Source organism: Lutra lutra, chromosome 8 (assembly GCF_902655055.1).
Source record: "Lutra lutra chromosome 8, mLutLut1.2, whole genome shotgun sequence".
NCBI lineage: Eukaryota > Metazoa > Chordata > Mammalia > Carnivora > Mustelidae > Lutra > Lutra lutra.
In genome coordinates, this window is record NC_062285.1 from 90730028 (window position 1) to 90754024 (window position 23997).

The window sequence follows — 23997 nt, forward strand, 5'->3', positions numbered from 1 at the left end:
AGCAGAAATCAGGAGCTGGTTAACAGCACAGATGCCTCCACTGAGATTCTGAGTCCGCTAAACCTGGAATGAGGCCCAGATTATCTGCACTTCAATGAGCACACCCCCGCCTTACCCCTTATAGTCTCACCCAGGCAGTGTTCCAGCCTCAGCTTGGAGAAACACAGAAAGCAATGACAAGGCATTATCTGTGGAGCAGACAATCACACACATATCACCCAGGCACCAGGCACACTGCCCCACCACACTCACCTCTGAACTTTAAAGGCTAAGTAAACCTGTCTGTGTCTGACCACACGGGAGCGTTCACATTTCTATCAGCTGCCCTCACTCAAAGCTTTCTGCTCCTAGTCCACACACCATCTACTCACATGTACAGTCCAAAAAAGCAACATTTCTGAACACACGGTTGGTTTTCAAGGTATGCAATTATTTTATTTCCTTGGCCTGACAGCATAAACTTCATTACACAAAAATCTGCAGCTGACAGAACGGACACAGATTTCTCCCACAGGAAGGACCCTTTTCATTAGCAGAGATGAACTGAAATGTCATGTCTTGAGTGCGATTCCTGCTCCCCACCCCCACCCACACAACCCCGAAAGTGAAAATAATCAGAATCCTTAGAATCCCTGTGAAGTATTACATCATCCCCTCACACCTGTCTAACTAGCAGCTGCAGTACGTGAAAACCTAAATCAGGAGGCAGCTGGCCATCACTTAGCAGTTCTGTGTGCCTGGGACTGAGGGACAAGGGAGCAAGAATCCTGGCCGAGTGAGAGGCACAGACAACCTGTCTCACCTCCTACCTGCCCCTTCCACATGTAAGACATCTCTGTCCCTATACTTGGAGTGAAGTTTGGGAAATGCTGAAGGAGTGGTTTTAGCCCGTAACTGGAAATGGTTGTGGCTCACTGCAGTCCCACAGAGGTGTGGGGTAAGGGGCACCAGAGAGAGAGCAGGTTAGACGGAGATGCTCAACTTAGTCAATTCCAGTTTAATGCTACCAAAACTATCTTCAAAACCATACCGTCCCTCATGCCTGGCCCCCATCTTCCAGTGCTGAGAGCGCCATCTCAATGTCTGCCTAATGTCTATCAGCATCACTGGGCGGCACTGCGATGTCTGGCTGTGGGATTATGAATGGGGTGGGGTGGGGGCGTGGAGATAGGTCAGGGTCACAATGCTCTAATTACAATGGGCTTCTTTTGGTCCCTAGGAATGATCTACTACCAGTAGTCCTAAAACATCCTCATCCCTTTTCCCTACCTATCTTGTGCAAATGTCAAAAATAGAATCTCTGCCCAAAGAGGAAGGAGAGCAGGAAGTTACTGGTGGTCCACAATCATCTCTGGCCCCAACTTTCCTGCCTCCTGCCTCTTCTGTGAAGTCACACAAAAATTAATTCACAGGAAGGTTGTGAAATTAAATCGTCTTCATTCCTCTATCAAAGCCAATCCAACACCTCTGTCCTGACAAGCTTTCTCCCTGGGCTGAGGAAGCAGCAAAAAATATCAACTGAGTGTGTGAAAATATGATGACAGTGTGTGCGGTGTAGTGTTTCCAGATGTCTTCCCCTCTGTCTCCTCCACGGTGGGAGCCCTCCCTCTCTTTCCCCAAGTCCCACACACACCCCTCCCCCTACCCCCAAGTCCAGGTGCTCCCATCTGCTGGGCTTCCACCACTCACTTCCCATAGACACTCTCGTCACTGTAGGCCACATAGAGAAAATAGTCTTCCTCGTGGTTGTCCTGAGGGAAGAGACAAGAGGAAAACATAACACTCATTAGCTTCAGGATTCTGAGCCTCACACAAGGTAGGTAGGTATGCAAGGCATCATTAGCTTCCACTGAGAAAAGAATAAAGAATACGCAGAAGTGACTGGAATTCAACTTTTGAGTTCACAAAGAATCTTCAAGGAGAACATCAGTACATACAGATTATCAGAGATAAGAACATGACCCCTGAGAAAGCTCATTCCAGCAAGGGAACACAGATACAAATATATATATATATATATATATACTACAATATACACTAACAGAGAATATATGCTATAGAATTAAAATGAGATTAAGAGATTATTAGAACAAGTTTACACAACTCACAGGGCATAATAAGAAGGAAGTACTATATGAAATCCTTTAAGGAATAATATAGCCACAAAATTGGGTGATACAGCATGAGCAAGTCCTTTACAATAGTTTTTTCATTAGATTCTGAATAGTGTACCAATTAAACCAAATGAAGTCAGCAAATTATTGTCTCCAACTCAGTTTATCTGTTAAGACACATGAAACAATTTAAAGGCTTCACCTTGTACTTTAAAATTTCATTTTATTTGGAATTTGCAATCGGAAACAATTTCTTGCTGTTTCAATAAAGACGATCCAAGATGAGAACCCTAGAATAAGGCAAAACTGAGAATTTAAAAAGAATGAATCTAGTAGGCTGCTCAATCCCTAGAGGACAAGTGACATCTAACCGCCCACAGCCGTACACTGTGGTGTGTAAGAGGATACAGTAACACCTCTTGCCCTACTTCCTAGGTGTGTTATCAGCAGACCCTGAAACAAAGGCTGGAGAACACAAGCCTGCACGGGATTGTTGTGACCAGGACACTTACCTCATACAGCTGGCCCATGGTAGCGCTAGTGGGAGGGATAGTGTTGTTGACAAAGAAGAATAAGGCGTCCTCTGGCCTCAGGTGGATCCTCTTCCGGATTAAGAAGTAGAACTGGCCAACTGGAAAAAGGGTTTCAGAAAAGGATTACGTAAGGGGAAGGGGGGGTGGGGGGGATGGATGGGACGGACACAGGACTCTACTGCACCTGTGCCCTTTAAAGTAGTAAACAGAATCTCAGCAGAATCAAATACTGTCCTGTAACTTCAGAAATGGAATTAATTACAGCTCAAAGAAGCCTCTATATTCCCTGATGTGCCACCAAGTTTACCTTCAATCCTTTCCCGCTTTACTCAATTTCAGACATCATGTCAGCACCTCCACTCAAAGCCCGAGGAGACTCTGAGGGAATCCTATGTACATCCAGACCATCATTGTCTAAATGGGATCTGAAAGGCACTTCCATCCCCATTCCCACCTTATGACAAACAAGTTATGGGGAGAGCTCTATTGGACTCCAGTAATCTCAGCATGGTCACTCATCCCAAAGTCTGGGCAGTAAGTGGGGTTGGGTTCAACACTGCACCTTCTATCGAACATACTGAAAAGGTTCTCGAAGACTGACATTCAAATCTAACAACTCTGGAGCAAATACATCTTCAAAATCTTTCCAGGGTTTTCTAGATTCACTGGTTATTCCATTAAGGATCATTAAGGTGAAGAATATAGTCTTTGTAACCCCCAAAAGTATCTACAAAACATATTCCCACAAACAGTAGTTTAAGGAGACAAAGTACTCAGCTGAGAATCTCTAAAATGTGATCCTCCCTCTAACTTTCCTTTTGGAATAAATTGTTAGTACAGTAACAGAGCAGATTCTAAAACACAGGCATCTGGTCATTGCTTTCAATGTTGCGCATTCTGCTTTATCTAAATCACACAAGACACTGTGAGGGAAAATGAGTAAGGTAACTGGCAAAGGAGAACGGTTGAGTCATTCCTGTTTGAGTCCCCCTCTCTCGGGAGAATCCCACCCACTTTCTTCAACTCTACTTCCTTTCAATCCCACAATTTCACGCACACAGGAGGGACCAAAGAGGCTCTTCCATGGGAAGGAGGGTCTGAGGAGGGAGAAAGCATTACCGGTGAGGTCAGAGGGCACCAGGTACTTCCTTTTGTCCAGATCAGGCACCCTGGCCTTGGGAGCCTTCTCCACAATCACCTGGGAGAGAGGAGGGGGAGAATGAAAAATACAGGACTCAATCTAGTATTTTTCTTTCCACATTCTACAGTTACCCTATTGAGGTACGTTTGTCTAGACCCAATAAAATGTTCCCATTTTTCATCCTCCTTTACCTCTTAGAAAAACTATGGGAACAAGGGCTTCCATAGTAAGGTTATAGTTCTATTACTGCAGTAAGAATAGAAGGAGAGTGCCAAAATGTAAACAGAACCTTGAGTTTAAGTAATTACAAGCTACCTGTCAGGTATAGATCTGTACTTCCCGGTATTTAATGAGAGCATAAAGAGGACTGTGGAATGTTCAGGAATAGCATAGAGGACATGAGAAGCAGGAAGGGAAAAATGAAGGGGAGGAATCAGGGGGAGATGAACCATGAGAGACTATGGACTTCGGGAAACAAACTGAGGGTTGAGAGGGGAGGAGGGTGAGGGGATGGGTAAATCTGGTGATGGGTATTAAGGAGGGATGGACTGCATGAAGCACTGGGTGTTATACACAAACAATCGCGGAACAATACATCAAAAACTAACGATGTACTGTATGGTGACTAACATAACACAATAAAAAAGGGGGAGGTGGAGAAAAAAAGGGAAAAAGAAAAAGAAAAAAAAGAGGACTGTGCATTTCCTCCGAGGCTCCCAAGTACCTACTAGTTTTATACTAATGAATGCTGCTTATTAAAGGTATAGATAAAATGTGGTTTCAATTTTATACTTTATTAAAATTTTCAAGAATGACTGGCAAAAAATGTTCTAGGCACATTTTATGTGAAAGAAAGTACCAAATCATACTTAAGAGTATGAGATCCTGTATTATGATGTCACTTCCAATAACCCATTTATCAACATTGATTAGGTGTTAGTATTTTAAAGGGATTTCAATGTCTACATTAAATATTTCTAGATTACTTGAAATTTTACAGATCATATATTTCTGTTAACAAAAAAGAAAAAAGAATATATACAAAAATTAAAGATTTTAAGCATAAAATTTTAAATATTCATTTAATAACATTTATATTTATGGAATAATTACAAAAATATGCTTAGTATTTATAGCTTACATAATGGAAATCATAAATATTTAAAATGTTTTGTAAAACCATTAGCTTTAGATTTTTAGTTTAGAAAATACAATCATTCCTGATCAAACACATGGAGAGTTAACAGAAGTAGAAGTAACACTAGGCAAGTATCCTGAGGAACTGTGTGAGCTTCAACAGGTCACTTAACTTCTCTGAGCCACAGCATTCCAGTAAGACAGTAACTCTCCAACACATCTTTTATTGTTGGGGTTAATGTAGAGGATGGAATCAGCCATAATATCTGGCTTGCTAAAATGTTAACATGGAGGCTGCTGAGGGCATAGGAGGTTTCTGAGAAGGGTGTAGGCCTTCCTTTGGAATGGCGGGCCTGGGACCACTCTGCCACTAGAATGCCGCAGGGAGTTCTTAGTCCCAACAGCCACCCTGAGATAGAACAGATGTACGCACTGTCCCTTAGGCTAAATTTAGCAGAACTCATAGAACATGCAGATTAGCATGTTCAGTAAGACCCCTAGTCACACATCCTGTGCTTGAAAAACAGTGATAAGGATTTGTGACTATCCTGAAGGACCAATAAAATCGGGAGCAAAGAAGAGCAAAGGGTCTTCCTCTTGGAGTACTGACCCCTTTGCCTTCTCTTCTCTTTTACAGCGAAGTCTGGAACAAGCGTTCCGCTTGTCAGTACAGGGACTGTGGGCTGTTCCCGGCATTTTACAGTCACGGTACTGCTACAATAACCTTGATCCATGAAATTTTATGTGAAAATGACTTGTAAATTATAAAGAATTATCTTAATATATGAATTGACTTAAAGGGAGGGACTTGTGGCTTGAAGTTCTTAAGTGAAACACATTAAAATAGGGGCGCCTGGGTGGCTCAGTGGGTTAAGCCGATGCCTTCGGCTCAGGTCATGATCTCAGGGTCCTGGGATCGAGTCCCGCATCGGGCTCTTTGCTCAGCAGGGAGCCTGCTTCCCTCTCTCTCTCTCTCTCTGCCTGCCTCTCCATCTACTTGTGATCTCTCTCTGTCAAATAAATAAATAAAATCTTTAAAAAAAAAAAAAAGAAACACATTAAAATAGTAAAAAACATTATTTTGTTTCTGGAGAAAAAGAATACTGAACCAGGACACGATCCCACTAAAAATTTAAAAATGAAAACTGGAGAAAAAAATACATTAATCAGAAATTTAAAAGAAAAAGTAAGAAGAGGTTCGGGGAGAGACCAGTGAAGGCCCAACAATGAGGATGGACAGAAGGCAGCAGGTTACTAAAATCAAAGGGAAAAGAGAGGAAGCCTAGCAGTGTCTCAAAGGACCCTGAGAGCTGCCAGCTCCCATCAGTAGGAAGCGATGGAAACAGCAAAAAGAGAGCAAAAGGGGGGGGGGGGGGCAATAAAATATACAGCAAGTAAGACATCCAGACAGGAGGGCAGGATTTGGAGAGGAACAGGAGGGGGTTGGGTAATCATTAAGGCCTTGGCTTACCAGAAAATATTTGAGGTTTTCAGGAATCCCACCTCTACCTGTGGGCCCTTGACTAGATCCATTTCCTCTTTGGTTCTAAGGTTTTTCTTCTGTGCAATGTGGTCAATATTCCACAGGGCCTTTGACAAAGTTTAAAGGCTAGACAATCTGTTCCTAAATTTCCTGCAGTATTCCAGGTTTTCAATACATTGTAGCTATTAAGATACTTTAAGATCTCAAGAAAGCCTCCCAAGTTATGAGCCCTCTGTTCTTTCCATGATAGCTAAGAAGTAAGTTGAGGCCAAATCAAATTGAGTTATGTGAGCAGTCAGGGTACTTGACTGCTTTGGTAACACCAATGGTCTAGTTGGAAGGAGCTTTAGAAATCACTTACGCTTAAGCCTCTTTTCTGTATACTGGACACTTTAGTACAGCAAGGTTAAGGATCCTGCCCAGAACTAGAACAAAAATCTCTCAACTCAGAGCAGAGAGCTCTTCTTCCTGCATCACAACGACAAAGGTGGTCACAGGGTGAGCACCCGAGCAGCAGCTAGGAGGCTTATAAATTAAAATCCAACTGGAGGAACCATGAGATCTGAGTGATGATTCTAACAGCTTACAAATTATCGCACAGGTAAAACACTTTTTACATCAAACAATAAGCAGGAAAGTAGGGAGGATTAGTTGAAATATTCTAGGTCAATTCATGTAAATGACTGAGATGGGAAGGTCTCAGTTGTGAAGACACACATGGGAATTCTAACTAGATTTAGGAACAGGTACATTTCAAAGTCTGTGACTTAGGCAGAGCTACTGGTACAGAGCCTCATATTTAAGAAAATTCTGAGTAAACGGTAGTCCGTGATGTTTTCTGGCATCATAGGACTCTCACGTTTTGAGGGCTGTGATGTTTTTTTCTTGATTTCCAATACCTAACAGTGTGAGGTACACAGTGCCTCCTTAATTGTTTGATAGAACTGTATTAGAAATTGAGAAACGATACGGCATGGAGAATCCAACAACCAGAGCTGGAATCTCAGCTCTGCCACACACCAGCCCACAGGAAACCTTTAGGAATACTTGATTTCTCTGAGCTACAGATCCTTCATCTGTAGAATGGGATTATAATGGTGTGAGGGTTGAACTGAATATCGTCAGAGCACGTACAATACTGCCAGGTACAGAGTTAACTATCAATCAATGAAAGCTATCATTTTAAAATATTCTAAGAAAGTAGGATTGCTATCCTACAATCGGGAGAGCTTCTGAAGCAGCCACCCAAGGTCCAGATATTAAACAAGTAGAAGGATCATTTAGTCAGTGGGTAACTGGGCTAAGCTCTCCTTTTTACCGGAACATCCATGTGTGCATTTCTGGTGAATGGAACAGCCCTAAGGTCTGGCTTCCTTATAAAGCACTGCAGGGCATTTCTACTGCTGACAGAAGGCCCAAGTGGCTTCCAGTAGCTGTAATACCGTGAGAATCAGGTAAGGATTGGAGAAGAGTCCCCAAGAGTACCCCCCGCCTCCGCAGGTTAAGAACTGACACCAGATAATCACAATTACTTTACCTGTACATAATATGTAATCTTTATCCTAATATCCCCGCCTGAATATATCACAGTCTGAAAGTCTCTGCTCCACCATCTTCAAAACCTAAGGGTTGTTGTTCCCCCCACCACACTTAAAAGTCTTCTGCCTTCCAATCCGGGTGCGTAGCCTACATTACAGAAAACCAGGCAAGTGGTGGTGGGGGAGGGGGTGACGGGAAAAGCGCCCGGATGCAGAAAGCTACCTTAATGTTTCCTCTGTTCCTCCTGACTGCCGGCACTCATTTTAACCACCTAAACTAGCTTCCAAGACGTCAAGAAAAGGGCCTCAGTCCTCGTTATTGCGTCCAGGTATAATCTAGTAGAATGAGTACCGGAGAGAGGCTGCTGCATCCACAAATGCCCCCGGAGCCAAGAATGATGAGGCAATCCGGCTGTTGCGCAGAGAACGTGACCTTGTTTTCTGGGCCAGGCCTGTCTTGTGTCGCCCCACCCCCACCCCCAACACATACTTTTCTAATTCTTATGGAATAAAAGAAAGGATCCCCTGGTTTCTGAATCTTTTCCTCCCAAACCCAATGTTATGAGGGCCAAAGTCAACTTAAGGGAGAAGCCCCTAAGGCAGAAACGGATGGACGCAATCCTCATCGCATCAAGTTATTTCCAGAACATTTTCCCTGGGGTCTTAAAGCGAACAAATATAGGGTCCTAACCCGATCCTTCTCTCATAAAAGGGCCACATTTTGAGCACATCTCAACCTGCACATCCTCTGAAGACTGCTGAGTCACTCAAACGTAGGCTCCGCTCTGAAGATGCGGTCAGCTCTAAAGATGACGGGCCCTGGGGAGATGCGTTTTGAAAAATCTGCAGTGAGAACATCCATTCCACGGGCTCTCCTAGCAGTGAAGGGCGTTCAGGGCTCAGTCATCACAGAGACCACCCTTCTTCCTGTGCCTAAGGGCAGCCATCATGACTCCCCCCGTCCCCACAACCCCCGCTCATCCTCTTCCTTCCCTCTCCCCGTTCCCCCTTGCACTCACAGGGACCCTGTCCGGATATTTCTTCCGGATCTTTTCTCCTTCCTTTTTCCGATACTCAAAGGGATGGTCCTCCTTATACTGGAACTTCATGATGGACCGCAGGGTTTCTAAGATCCCCGGACGGGGCCTGCCTTCCTCGCTGATGGTTGCGTGTCTCCCGTTTCCCTTCCCTCCGCCAAATTTCGGGAGGTATGAGAACCGCCTCAGAAATGTCAGCTCCCGTCGCAACGCTGCTTGGCAGAGCTCTCAGAAGGGATATCTGGGCCCCTCGGACGCAGGACGGACTCGCTCAGGTAGAGAAATCCCGGCGGCTTTTCCCGAGAGCCGGGAGCACAAAAACAACACGGCGGCGCGTTGGCATTGTGACGTCATGACGTCCCGCCTCCCCACCCCGCCCCCAGCGTTTGGACCGCGCCGGGTGGGGGGAAGAAACGAACGCGATCTATTTTCGAGGAGTTCTCTTTCAATCTAAACTTTCCTGTGTCCAGTTTGTTGCAAACATGAAAAAATTTTATCTCGAATTCTTATTGTGACTGTGATATTAAAAACGGCTTGAGTGCAAAAAATACGCTATAAAGATATGTTCTTCCCTCCTCGCTGTTTCTTGGTTTGATCCAAAAACAAACACAGAGGGCGAAAATCCAGCTTTTTCCTGCTTATTGGGATCTGGAGTGTAGGGAAGGAGGGAATGGGGGTCCTGTAATTACTTTGACCAGTACAGAACTTCCGGGTGCTTGCATTTTGCCCTGGGCTCCTTCCGTCGCGCCGCCAGCTCCCGGGATGCTGGGCTGGCTCCCTTCGACCCTGACCCCCCCTTCACCACGCTGGCGTCATTTTGTTTGGTTCCTTGCTGCAATTTGCTCCTAGAGCAGCAGCAAAAACAAAGCATGACTCAGGAATTTGAGGAGATGCACAAGGTGAAGGGCAAGCGATGTAATCAAGGTCTGGAGAAATGATGTCAGTCATGACTGCTAAGGGCTTCGCTCATGTTCCAATATAGAAATGATTCACTTTCTCCTCTTAACTCAGAAGTTGGGCCTGTCTCCTGTAAAAGAAAATATCAAGGTTAACTCGATACTCCTTAAACATTTCTGTTTTCTGCAAAAATTCACCAAAGGATGGTACTATTTGTGAAGTGTCCCTAAGGTGAAAATAAAGTGCCACCCAAAGAGCTGGTGGAAAACTGGTGGGCTAGGTGACATCGTTGCCTCCCTCTGACCCTCTCCTCTCCTAAAAATCTAAGGCCTTTACGACCACACTGCTGTGATTCCAGGGACCTGTAGGGCGAGGGCAGCAAAGACCGTAAAAGATACAGAAGAGACGGGAAGGACCGCTTTACTCTGATGAGACCCCTGAGCTCTGAAATATACAATGGCAGTCCCAGTCACCTATCTTCTTTTATCACGGCGTCAGTGTCTAGTTTAAAAAACCCAAAAAGTTAAATATATATATATATATATATATATATATATATATATATATACACACATATATATGTATATATATATAATATGTTTACATGTATATATAATATGTTTACATATATTATATATGTATGTTTCATCATTATATGTATATATAAGTTTCACCATTGAAAAAAGGAAAATGAAAAATATAGCCTTGCTTCTTGATGTTAATTATTTTTCTCTATGGCATTTTTCAGTCCTTTTTTGCATTAAAATCCAGGAACTATTATATCACATTATATGTTTGTCATTTTTAGTCCTTATTTTCAAGTTGAAGTTATTAGCTCATTTCAGTTTTAACCCAATATAGCCAAGATCTTGTAAAGGAAGTACTTCACAACCAATTGAGAAAGGTAATCATGATGGAGATTAATATTTTGAGGGTGGTGTTCTCTGATCAAATCATAGCTTGTTAAAAATGCTGATTTTAACTTTTATTTCAAAAAAAATCCTAAGCACAAGGCAACTTACATATGAAAGATAATTTAAAGATGAAATTTAATTAGTATTATTAACTCAGTTTCAAGCAAGCTAATCTTAGAATACACAATTTGGTATCTTCCAAAGTTTGCTCTCTACCTTTATTATCAGCATAACATTTAAAATATTATGCAAACAGTAATTTTACAAATTAACACATTTAATCAGATAAAATATCCCAACATTCATTCTTTTAACCAGAGATAAAATACTATATTAAAAAGCTCACATTTCAGGAATTCTCATTCATTACTGAGAGAAATAGAAAAATGGCATAGCCACTTTGGAAGACAGTTTGGTGGTTTCTTAGAAAACTAAACATACTCTTACAATATGATCCAACAACCATCCTCCTTAGTATTTATGCAAAGACACTTAAAACTCTGTCCACATGAAAACCTACACACAGATGTTTATAGCAGCTTTATTCATAATTGCCAAAACTTGGAAGCAATCAAGATGGTTTTTGATAAGTGAATGTATAAACTGTAGTTCATCCAGACAATGTAATATTATCAGTACCAAAAGGGAATGAACTATCAAGACATGGAAATATCTTAAATACATATATCTAAGTGAAAGAAGTCAATCTAAAAGGCTAAATAGTGTATGATTCCAACCATATATGACCTTCTGAAAAAGGCAAAATTATGGAGACAATAAAAAGTTCAGTGGTTACCAGGGGTTGGGGGTCGGGTGGGTGACTCAGTGGAAAATAGTGAACATTCTCCTACAGTGATCATCCTACAATGATGGATACATGTCATTAAACATTTGTCCAAACCAGTATAATGTATGACACCAAAACTGAATCCTAATATAAACTTTGGATTTGGGATGATTATGGTGTGTCAGTGTAGGTTCCTCAGTTGTAACAAATACATCATTCTGGTGGAGAATACTAATTATAGGAGAGGTTATGGGGGAAGTAGGTATATGGGAAATCCTCTCTCTTCTATATCATAATTTTGCTGTGAACCTAAAACTGCTCCAAAAATAATAAGGTCCTGGGGCATCTGGGTGGCTCAGTCAGTTAAGTGTCTGCCTTTGGCTCAGGTCGTTATCCCAGGATCCCGGGATCGAGCCCCGCCATGGAGCCCTGCATCCAGCCCCACTTCCAGCCCCGCATCCAGGCCTGCATCCAGCTCTGCATCAAGCCCCCCATGGAGCTACATCTGACTCCTACTTAGCAGGGAGCCTGTTTTTCTGTCTGCCCCTCCACTCTACTTTTGATCTCTCTCTCTCTCAAATAAATAAAATCTTAAAAAGAAAATAAATAAATAATAATGTCTTTTTTTTTAAAGTCACATTTTCTCAAATATACAATTCAATTTTTTCTTGTAATCTAATTTTTTTATATTCTCAAGGGTGAGAATTTTTTTGATCTTTTTTGAACATTTTCAAATAGGTAAAAAATTTCAAAAAATAGTATGAAGAACACCTATATACCCACCACCTTGAATTTTTCTTGAAAGTAAATACAAACTTCATGACTCTTCACTTCAAAATAGTCAATATAATCTTGCTAAGAATAAGAAATGTTCCAACATAATCATGATACTATTACACCTAAAAAAATTACCAATATTTTTCAAAATTAATACAGAGTTTATACTCACATTTTCTCAATTACTCTTAAAATACTTTTTTATATTTTCCCCTCACACAGTCATCAAAATGTGGAAACAGCTGGAATTGACCATATAGGTAGGTCAGATTTCTTTTTTATTCAGGATATTTTTATATTATCACATTTAAACTAATGTGTATCAAAAAGCACATGAAAAGATGCTCAATATCACTAATCATTAGGGAAATACATACCACCTTATACCCGTCAGAAGGGCTAGTATCAAAAAGACGAGAGATAAGTGTTGGTGAGAATGTGGAGAAAGGAACCTGGTGCATCACTGGTGGGAATGTCAATTGGTGCAGCCACTATGGAAAACAATATTGAGTTTTCTCAAAAATTAAAAATAGAAATACCATATGATCCAATAATTCCCCTACTGACCATTTACCCCAAGAAAATGAAAACACTAATTTGAAAAAAAATATGTACCCCTATTTATTGCAGCATTATTTATAATAACCAAGTTACAGAAGTAACACAAGTGTCTATCAATAGATAAATGGGTAAAGAAGACGAGGTATATGTACATACAGTGGAATATTATTCAGCTATAAAAAAGAATGAGACATTTATGACAACATGGATAGACCTAGAAAGTATTATGCTAAAAGGAATAAATCAGACAGAGAAAGACAAATATCATGTGATTTTGGAATTTAGATTTATATGGAATCAAAAATCCAGAACAAATAAGCAGACAAGAACAGAAACAGAATTATAAATAACAGAGAACAAACTGGTGGTTGCTAGCAGGGAGGGGTTGGAAAGATGGAAAAAAGAGGTGAAAGGGATTAAGAGATATAAACTTCCAGTTATAAAATAAATAAGTCACAGGGATGAGAAATACAACAGAAGGAATAGAATCAATAATATTGTAATAATGGTTATTATGAGGTGCCTGGGTGGTTCAGTTGGTTAAGTATCTGGATCTTGATTTCAGCTCAGGTCATGATCTCGGGTTCGTAAGACTGACCCCCATGTCGGACTCCATGGTGGGCATGGAGCCTGCTTAAGAGTCTCTCCCTTCTTCTGCTGCCCCCTCACTCTCTCTCTTCTTCAAAGCAATAATAATAATAATAATAATGACAGTAATATTGTAATAATGTTGTATGATGACCGGTGGTGACTAAATATGATGAACAGGCTGTAAAGCATAAAATTGCCAAATCACTATGTTGTACCCCTGACACTAATATAACATTGTATGTCAACTGAACTTTAATAAAAAATAAATTAATAAAATGGAACTCATGTATAAAACCAGAATTTCAATGTATTCATCTCAAATGAGAAACACAATAACGAAGTTCAGCAACTCATAACCACTTGCCAAAATTGTTTGATAAGCTTGGAATTTAAACAGAGCAGTTAGTTAATTTGAATTTTTAGATAAGCTGCCATCGGCAAAACAGTGCCAGGTACCATCAGGATGAGCCTGGTTGGCTCCAAGATCAGGAAACTTTCTTGCCCCAGGACTGTGCATAGGTGGATCTTCCTTCTTAATAATTTGAATGTGCTCACTTTGCTCTGTCCCAAGTGTCACTATGCTAGTTTAGTTTTATTAAAAAACAAAACTCAACTGAGTATGTTTTAAGGATCTTATTTGTGGAACATCTGGGTGGCTCAGTCAGTTAAGCATCTGCCTTTGGCTCAGGCCTGATCCCAGGGTCCTGGGTTTGAGTCCCACATCAGGCTCCTTGTTCAGTGGGGAGCCTCCCTCTACCTGCCACTCCTCCTGCTTGTGCTCTCTCTCTCTCTCTCTGACAAATAGATAAATAAAATCTTTAAAAATAATAATAATAAAGATCTTATTGGCTTTTTTCAATGATCCCTGAATTGGGCAGTATCCTATCCACCAGATAGAAAGGAGCTCTGAAGATCTATATGAAATGACTTTTTTTTTTTTAAGGTTTACTTTTTTATTTTAGAGAGAAAAAAGAGAGATAGCATGCATAAGCAGAAGGGGAAGAGGGAGAAGGAGAGAGAATCTCAAACAGACTTCACAATGAGCGTGGTGTCCACCACGGGGCTTGATCTCCCAACCCTGATAGCATGACCTGAGCTGAAACCAAGAATTGGAAGCTTAACCCACTTCACCGCCCTGGCATCCCTTGAATAAAGACTTTTATAGGCAGAAAAGGGTGGGACAAAAAAGTTATTAGAGTGGATTGTTTGTGGCAGGGTCACTTTCCTTTAGGAGATGTGTATGACCCAGACTACAGCTATCTTGGACAAATCTGCCTGATGATGCTCTGTGACTCACAACCTTCTTGAGCCTGCCCCTTCTCTTTTTCCTGCTGCTTAACCACACTTTAAAGTACAGCCTTGGGGCATAACATCCTTGATCTGCTTTGGAGATGCACTATTCTCAAGCCTTTTCCTCCAGGATGGCCTTCCAGCACGTAGTCCCCACTCCCTAGGGCCACAGAAGCAGGTTTCAAGGAGGTGAGACTGCAGAATGTATTACTCATCTTGTGGATGACCAAGACCTTTTTTCCTCATGGAGTCTCACCACGGGTCTTTCACATAGTAGCTACAAGTTAGGTAGGCTTTTCCCATAGCAGATGAAGGCTCTCTGAGCAAATTTCCCCCCAAGAAATTGGCAGAAAGCACATGGCCTTTGAAACCTCATCTTTTAAGCTCTGATGTGACACTTCTGCCTCATCCTATTCCTCAAGGCAGTCACAGTGTTCTGCCCAGAGTCAGAGGGAGAGGACAATCATACCTCCTCAGATGGAAAAGTGTTAAAGAATTTATGGACATGTTTTTAAACCACTAATATTACTCAAACCCATTTTTAATTAGTCTTTAATATCATCCGAGAGAGAGAGAGAGAAAGAGAGAGACAGAGAGAGAAAGCTCACTGATACCAGAATAAATGCAATAAAGCCATATTCATTGCATCAATTCTCTTCTTAATATCATTCAGTGGCCAGAAACTCTCCATAGTCTTTGGGAAAAGTGGAAATTCCTTAGAAAAATCGACTATTTATGATCTAGTTGCTGTTTCTCCCTCTGGCCTCGTGTTCACCCATGGCCTATTTTGCTCTCTGCATTCCAGGCATGAAGACTGACTGACTGAAGCCACTCCTTCCCCTATACGGCCTTTGTTTCTGGCCATTGGATATTCTCAAAGTTCTTCCCATTTTTTTCTGTCTAATTCCTGTAAATCATTCAAGGTTTAGTTCGGGCTTAGTTTAGTTCAAGGTTTAGTTTAGTTCACCTTCCCCGGGAAACTTTTTCATCTCACTTGCCTGGGTTCTCTAACTCTTCAGAGCACTTCCAAAGCCCTGTGTTCTTATCTTGTCTTAGTATTTATAATGATGTACATTAGCTAATACCATGCCCATTACTCCTCATTGGAGGGGGGGCATATACAGGATTTCAGGGGACTCCACCTCCCACACTGAAAACACATAGTTCCTCCTGTGGGTCCCACTAAACTTGATAGCCTTGACTATTTAGAAAGCCCCATGACTTAAACAAGACTAATGAGAATCTTTCCTTAAAGTTTCTTACGTATGAACTAAGGAACATGTTAAGAAAAATTCAGAAGAATAACTTTGAAGATATAATTGACTTTATTTGATGATTTTTTGAGCCAGGCTGTATCCCATCCCATCTTAGCAGATAGAACGGAGCTCCAAGGAGCTGTATAAAGTAGGAAGTTTTTGTGGCAGAAGGAGGAAGAAAAAGTTTTTTGCAAAGAGGGTTAGTATTGGCAAGGTCACCTTCCTTTGGGAGAAAGTGGGGGGTCTGTTAGGCAGATTACATCACTAGTGGTAACCAGGTAGTTCCAGATTGACTGGGGAAAGGTCATATTCCTGGGAGAAAGTGAAACTGCAATTAGGTTAGGCATTAAGTCTATGGTGATGTGGGCTTAGTACAAGTCACACCATTTGGGGCTTGTCACCCTCTCTCTCTCTCACTCTTTCTCTCTGTCTTTTTATTTTTTTTTTTTTAAGATTTTATTTGTCAGAGAGAGAGAGCACAAGCAGGGGGAGTGGAAGAAAGACGGAGAAGCAGATATGCTGCTGAGCAAGGAGACCGATGTGGGACTTGATCCCAGGACCCTGGGATCATGACCTATACCAAAGGCAGGCATTTAGCCAACTGAGCCACCAAGGCATCCAGGGCTTGTCTCTTTTTTAACAAAGTAAGCTTCTTCTCTGGTGATGAAATTGGATGTTATAAGATCAGAGGCTTATAATAGGCATCGTTTTAGTTTCATGCAGTCCAAATGCACCAGTCAGAGATAAGACTAAGAAAGTGACATTCAGAGATGCAAGTGATATAGAGAGATAAATACAGAGTTAGAGGGAGTCCTAATGGCATCTAAATCCTTAGCTCCAGGTCGTCTTTCCCAGTAGACTTTGTGCTATTTGTTTGTTTGTTTGTTTGTTTGTTTAAGATTTTTTATTTATTTATTTGACAGACAGAGATCACAAGTAGGCAGAGAGGCAGGCAGAGAGAGAGAGAGGAAGCAGGCTCCCTGCAGAGCAGAGAGCCGGATGCGGGACTCAATCCCAGGACCCCGAGATCACGACCCGAGCCGAAGGCAGTGGCTTAACTCACTGAGCCACCCAGGTGCCCCACTTTGTGCTATTTGATGGCATGTTACTGCTGCCCAGTGAACTAGGGAGACGCCAGGCCTTGGGGCTATGACCCCCCCCCATCCCAAAGATGTCATGGAATGTTCTTGGTCATGTCACAAGAAAGAATTCAAGAACAGACACAGCACAGTTAACAAGCAACAAAAGTAATAAAATTTATTAAAGCAAAGGTACACTCTTGAGATGCAAGAATAGGGAAGTTCAAGAGAGAGAGAGAGAGAAAGCTGAGTACCCCCGTGTTTGGGTTTCTATCTTTTATTGGTAGTTGTTAACAGAGGGGTGGAATACTCATTACTTGGGGCAGGGATTTCTTGAAAAGAGGGTTTTGCACCTTTTCTCCCTCATTTGGTCAAGGGTTTCCTATCATGGCACCCGCCATCTTGGACCTGTCTAGTTTGATCTGGGTCCTTGCAGAGTGCTGCCAGGACAGGCTCTGACTTTCCTGATACCTGGCCCTGGCTTCCTCTCTGCTGGCCTCCAGTTATCCTGTTCGACCTGAACTAACTGCTGTCTACGCTAACATTACTTGTGTTTATATCCTGAGTGCTTTGGACGCAAAATAAGGACAAAAAATGTGGAGTGTGTCATAGTCAAGAGAACAAAGGGTAGATTTTTAAATTTAAGATATCGGATGAAAAATGATATATTTGCTTTTGTTGTCTCTTGAAACTCACCTAAAGCAACAGTGTCATGGATTGAACTGTATCCCCCCAAAAGTTGCTGAATTTCTAAGCCCCAGTATCTGTGAATGTGACTTTGGAAATAATGGTCTTTGTAGATGATAAAATTAAGATGAGGCTGTTAAGGTAGGCCTTAATCCATTATGACTGATGTCATTTTTTAAAAATATTTTATTTATTTATTTAAAGACAGAGATCACAAGCAGGCAGAGAGGTAGGTGGTGGGGAGGGGGGAGCAGGCTCCTTGCTGAGCAGAGATCCCGATGTGGGGCTCAATCCCAGGACCCTGTGATCATGACCTGAGCCAAAGGCAAAGGCTTAACCCCCTGAGCCACCCAGGCACCCTGACTGATGTCGTTCTTAAAGAGAAAAATTTAGATATAGGGACAGACACGCATAAGGGAAAAAAGTATGTGAAGTCACAGGAATAATGCCATCTGTAAGCCAAAATGCAGGAGTCTACCAGGAGGTAAGGAGAGAGGCAGGAAATAGTTTTTCTCATAGACCTCAAAAGGAACCAGCTGTACCTATACCATGATTTCAGATGTCTGGCCTCCAGAACTGAGAGAATATCTTTCTGTTGTTTAAGCCGTCCAGTTTGTGGTACTTAGTTATGGAAGTCTGTGATATTGTGATTTATAATAATAAATATATATTTGGTCTTTTAACTAGTTCCTGTCAGAGCTCCTAAAAACCTTTAGAATTTCTTAAGTGAGGAAAGCAATAAAGGTGTATTTTGTTGTGTTAATGAGTGACTTTTGGAATGCCCCTAGGCAACATAAGAACGGGGCTGGTCACCTGAGGAACCAACCAAGGGATTAAAGAATTGGAACTTTTAGTCGCACCCTACCCCCCCACTTCTGAAGAGAGGAAAGAGACTGGAAATTGAGTTCAGTCACCAATGGCCAATGATTTATTTAATCAGTTGTGCATAGGTAATGAAGACTCCATAAAAACCCAAAAGGACAGGGTTCTCAGATCCTCTGGGTTGGCTGAGTTCCTGGAGGTCCTGGATGAGTGGCGTGCTTGGAAAGAACAGGAAAATTCAGCACCTCTTCCCACATACCCTCCCCTTGCGTCAATTCCATAAGTAAAATGTTTCTCGAACTTGTGTGACCCACTGGAGCAAATTAATCACCCAAGGAGGAGGTCTTCAGAACCTCCAAACTACAGAAGCTCAGGTGACAATCTGGATTTGCAACTGGCATCTGAAGTTGGGGTTGAGGAGAGCAGTCTTACATGACTGAGTCCTTAACCTATATGTTCTCACACCATTTCCAGGCAGATAGAATAAAATTGTATGAGACCTGGGGACATGAGAGACTCCATTTTGAGAAAAGCTCCGTTGTCCTTTCCAAAACTAATGAATTCTTGAACTGGGCCAAAAGAATCTTGAACTGGGCCAGAAGCAACAATTCTTTTACAAGGAATTGTTTTTAAAAGTCAACAGAACCAGAGTTATCTTGATGGTAAGACTTGATTGCAGACTTTCTGAAGAAAAGATAGTTAGCTAACGCATACCAGAAATAATTTTGTTTAGCACCGACAGAATAGTCCATCAAAGTGCAAACAAAAGCAGCTCAGCCTGTTGGTGCCAATTGACTTATTTTTTCTTTTTTAATCTAGGTCATATAATTGCCCTCTTTCCTTTTTCTGATAAAAACCCCTTGCTTTTATTTATTTATTTTTTTTTTTTTTTAAGATTTTTATTTATTTATTTGACAGAGATCACAAGTAGTCAGAGAGGCAGGCAAAGACAGGCGGGGAAGCAGGCTCCCTGCTGAGCAGAGAGTCAGATGCAGGGCTCCATTCCAGGACCCTGAGGTCATGACCTGAGCCAAAGGCAGAGAGGCTTTAACCCGCTGAGCCACCCAGGCGCCCCAATCCCTGCTTTTATAACTGGACCAATGTGAGTTTGCTCTTCAGTGAGTCGGATACATCAGACAAGTTGTCCCACAAAACAAACTTTACTTGCAACAAATAAGGAGATCACAAGGAATAATTTCCAAAGACTGCGACTCCCTCACAAGGGTGAATGGATTCCTTTTATTTAAGGCTAGGATGAATATTTAGATAAGGAAGCCTTGTCACCATATGTAGAGGTGGGCCTTAAGGTCTCATGTGTGCCTTAAGGAAACATGCCTCTACAAACATTGTATGTTATGTAAATGAGGCTGAGGCTCCTCCTTGTATGGAGATTTTTAGTTTTTCATTTTATTATTATTTTTAGTATTATAAAGACGTAAAGGCAATTTCCCCGGGGTTACGCCATGGTCCATCTGTGCAGCACAAGTTTAGGTCAAAAGGTCTGGGCCAAGGGAGGTCTTGTCAGGGCAGGCAACATCACCTGAGGGATGGCTTCACATTTTGTTTGCCTGAGTTAAGAACTGAGCTGGAAAGGAGAGCTTAAGGAAAACACAGGTTAGTGAGTACTAGCCGGTGGGCAGTGAAAGTCAGTCAGATCTTAGGAACTCGCCAGTGACAATTTCACTCCCTCAGTGGGACAGTACTTGGGTTTCTACCTGAGGGTCTGCTCCCCAAATTTCAATTCAGAGGCCTCAAATAAAGACCTTTGTTCTTTTTCAGTTTTGCCACTCTTCTCAGATGACTATAGTATCTGAATTGAGTTGAATTTCAAGACACACTGTTGGTGTCAGAGAATTGCTTGGCATGGGGGAAAAACCCAAGCATGGGAGCTGGTGTCAGCATCCTACAGCTGGAGGAAACAAATACAGACTGTAAAGACTGTACAAGGAAAAAAAAGTCAAAACTCAAAAAGTCAAAAAAGAAAGAGAGAGAGAAAGAGAGAAAATAGAAAACCATTTTAGAGTCTAAAAAAGAAGAGTGACAAATGACCAATAACAGACTTCAGAAAGGAAATCCTTAATTTAATCTGTATGAAAGGCTAAATTTGATTAAAAGGAATAAAGCTTTAATTAAATAAAAGAAGAGCAGCAGATTTTTCAATTTGGAGTTTGAGGTTTAAGTAATTTGAGTATAAAACCAGTCCAGTCAACTCAGCTCTCTGCAGGGTGTACCCCTTCTCTGGCATTCAGCCTCCAAAGCTGATGATTAATGAATTAAATGCTGCACTTCAGGCATTCAAATAGTTATGATTACTTACCGGTTATTTGACTCCTGATGGACTTTTGTCCCCTTTAAATTGAATTTCTATGATCTACTTTGGTATTTATTTACTTGAATTTTTGACCCTTTTGGAGGAGGGAAAGGGCAATGCCCAGCTTTACCAACTATAGTAATTAGTATTAACATCATGGGGGGACAGCAGGTTCTAAGTTTAGTGTAAGAAGGGGTACAAGAGATGACCCATTGACATACAAACTGGGACTCAAGAAAGGTCTAGACACTTGGAACACTGATAACATTTGTCAAATAAGGATCACAATAACCAAAGGGCAACAGAAACAATTAAAGAATAAGAACAGGGAAAAAAAAGAAGAAGTACCGAGATGCTGAAATATAGAGAAGAGTCATAATATTTAGTTGGCCTTATATCATAATTTTGCTTATAACTAACCTTTTATGAAACACAGGGAAGAAGTATTGTCTTTGGGGTAGTTCTGGACTATAATGGTCTCCTTGTTTTACAGATCTCCCCTCTTACTTATGCTCCATCCACAGCCAAACCATTTTACAAGTTACAGGATCTCTTTTCTGTCTTCAGAACTTTACAATGGCTTTCACAGAATGCATGATAAATATCAAAGTGCTTCAGCTCCCATGTAATGCCTTCCACCCTTCCACACAAAGATGCTAACCTGTCCTTCCAGATTCATTCCCATTATATCACTCCTGGTATTTTTAACATTCTCCATGCTTCACATTCTCATTTTTCCTCTTTATTCACAGACAAAAAAAAAAAAAATGCTCTTATACTATATATTCGACGTTTAAAATTTTATCATCCTGTAGGGTTCAACTCAAGTATTACCACGTTCACAATGCCCTTTCCAAACTTCTAATGTTATGAGGAATTCTGAGGTGGCATATAGTGCAATTATGGGTTAACTAAGGTGAAGGTGCCAAGAGAGACACTGGCCAACATCATTCAGAGACAGCATGTAAAATATTTCCCACAATTGAACTCTCAGTGTATCTTCGACAGTCCATAAATCACTGTAATTGTTTTCCCAGTCAGTCTGCCAGCTCAAGGGCAAACTTCCTATTCTGGCCTCCTTATTGCCTTCCAGACAATCTGCTTACCCAAGGAAAAGAAAACAAAACTTGCTATTTTCTGTCTCTGCAATTTTTCTCCTCAACCTCTTAAATTCATTACATAAATCCCATTTTTGCTTTATTTCCTTACTCTCATAATCAAGTATACTCCTAATGTGTAAACTCTTACAGACCACACTTAATAAACTAACTCAATAAGATTCAATACTGTAACCTCAAAATAGGTTTCTTTGGCATAAGGATTATCCTAAACTGGTTATTTTTAAAAACAACAGACAGGAGAAATTCTAAAAACTTTGTAAGAGACATTTACATTTATAAGGGAAATCTCCATTTGTAAGGGTGTCTCCTCTTTCCCAAGAAAAGGAGGATGACTAAATTTCTAGAAACTCTCAACAATGGAGAAGACCCTGATTTAAATCTGCATAACAACCATACTTTTGATTACCGTGCTTTTCCAGGTAACCTCTCATGCACCCCCTACCCCACCCAATCTTCTTTTATCTTTAGCTGGAGATGGTATTCAAGATGATGGCTTGGGCCATTTCAAGGAGTTACTCAATTTTCTTGGGTCTCTCCCTTGTATACAGTAGGTATACATATTATTAAATTTCTACTTTTCTCTTGTTAATCTGATTTTTTTTTACCCCTGGGGTGTCTCAGCCAAGAACTTAGAAACATAGAGGCAAAATTATTTGTCCTTCTCTCCATAAGCCACTGCAAAGCAACCTGTACAGTTCTATTTGCCTCCAAACCACAGATAAACTAGTCAGCATAGCACAGTCAATCATTTCTCAGACCCATCCGCCTGGCCCAGGAGGGAGACTCTGTATTGTTCTTCTGTAAATCAATACATGTCCATCCTTCAGGTCTCCCTCTTGTATTGGAAGCTTTGTGCTATCAGAGTCAATTCCTTCCACTGCGTAGGTACAGACACCTTCTCCCAGATAGTGATATCCCACTAGACACTACCCTTTACAAGAGTTGTAGTTGGGCCAAGTTAAAAAAAAAAAAACAAAACTGTGGAAAATATGGGGGTGGTGGTTTGTCCAGTGTAATCACCCCAACAAGCCAAAGTAACCAGTAGAGGGTGGATAGTGCAGCTTCACCGCCGGGCTACAGAAGGTTTCACACATATTTGTGTCATTTGGGCTAAGAAAGAGGTAGGAGAGAATCTCTACTGCTTAAAATCAGAAGAAAGGGGCACCTGGGTGTCTCAGTTGGTTGAGCATCCATCTCTTGATTTCAGCTCAGGTCACGATCTTAGAGTTGTGAGATGGAACCAAGCATTGGACTCTGCACTCAGTGCAGAGTGTGGTTGTCCCTCTCCCTCTGCTTCTCACCCAGTTCACACTCTCTATCTCTTAAATAAATAAATGAATAAAATCTTTAAAAAGATAAAATAAAATCAGAGGAAAGATCTAGAGAAAGACCAAAAGAACCTAGAATTCTGCTGACGAAAAGAAATAACTGTAGTCCTTTTCATCAGCACCTGCAATGCTCGTTTCCAGACTCTCACCATCTTTAACTAGGATTTTTACAATATGTTCCTAGCTGAAATGAAGACCTGAATTCCTTACACTTCACCCAAGACCTCAGACTTTCACTGGAGTATCTTTCTAAATATTGATCATGTTATAAAAGTCTCTCATTAATAAGACATTAAGTAGTCCTCATTGTCTTCAAGTTCAGTATCTGAATTACTTAATTTAAGCCTTAACAATATGACATTTTTCTTTAACTCCAAGCTTCCATGTTTTGCAATATGTAATTTATTCTAAACTACTATATAACAAAGGAAGGAAGCCAGTAGTAAGTAAATAATTACAGAATAAGAAAAAGGGAGAAGGGGGATGATAAAGATGGGGAACTAATTACCTCATTTATACCCATAAACAGGTGATCCTTGAACAATGAAGGGGGAAGGGTTAGGGGTGCTGATCCCCATGCAGTCAAAAATCCA

The 23997-nt window shown here is 41.2% G+C and overlaps 1 protein-coding gene across 1 annotated transcript; it reads right to left on the reverse strand.

The window, feature by feature from the left end:
- Window positions 1-409: 409 nt before the first annotated feature.
- Window positions 410-9320, reverse strand: GABARAPL1 (GABA type A receptor associated protein like 1). The gene is made up of 4 exons (XM_047741968.1): window positions 8966-9320; window positions 3767-3845; window positions 2627-2745; window positions 410-1751 (listed from the first exon to the last, which is right to left on the reverse strand). Exons 1-4 carry the CDS (start codon window positions 9053-9055, stop codon window positions 1686-1688), a joined length of 354 nt encoding a protein of 117 aa, XP_047597924.1. The 5' UTR covers window positions 9056-9320; the 3' UTR covers window positions 410-1685.
- Between the last annotated feature and the right edge of the window lie 14677 nt (window positions 9321-23997).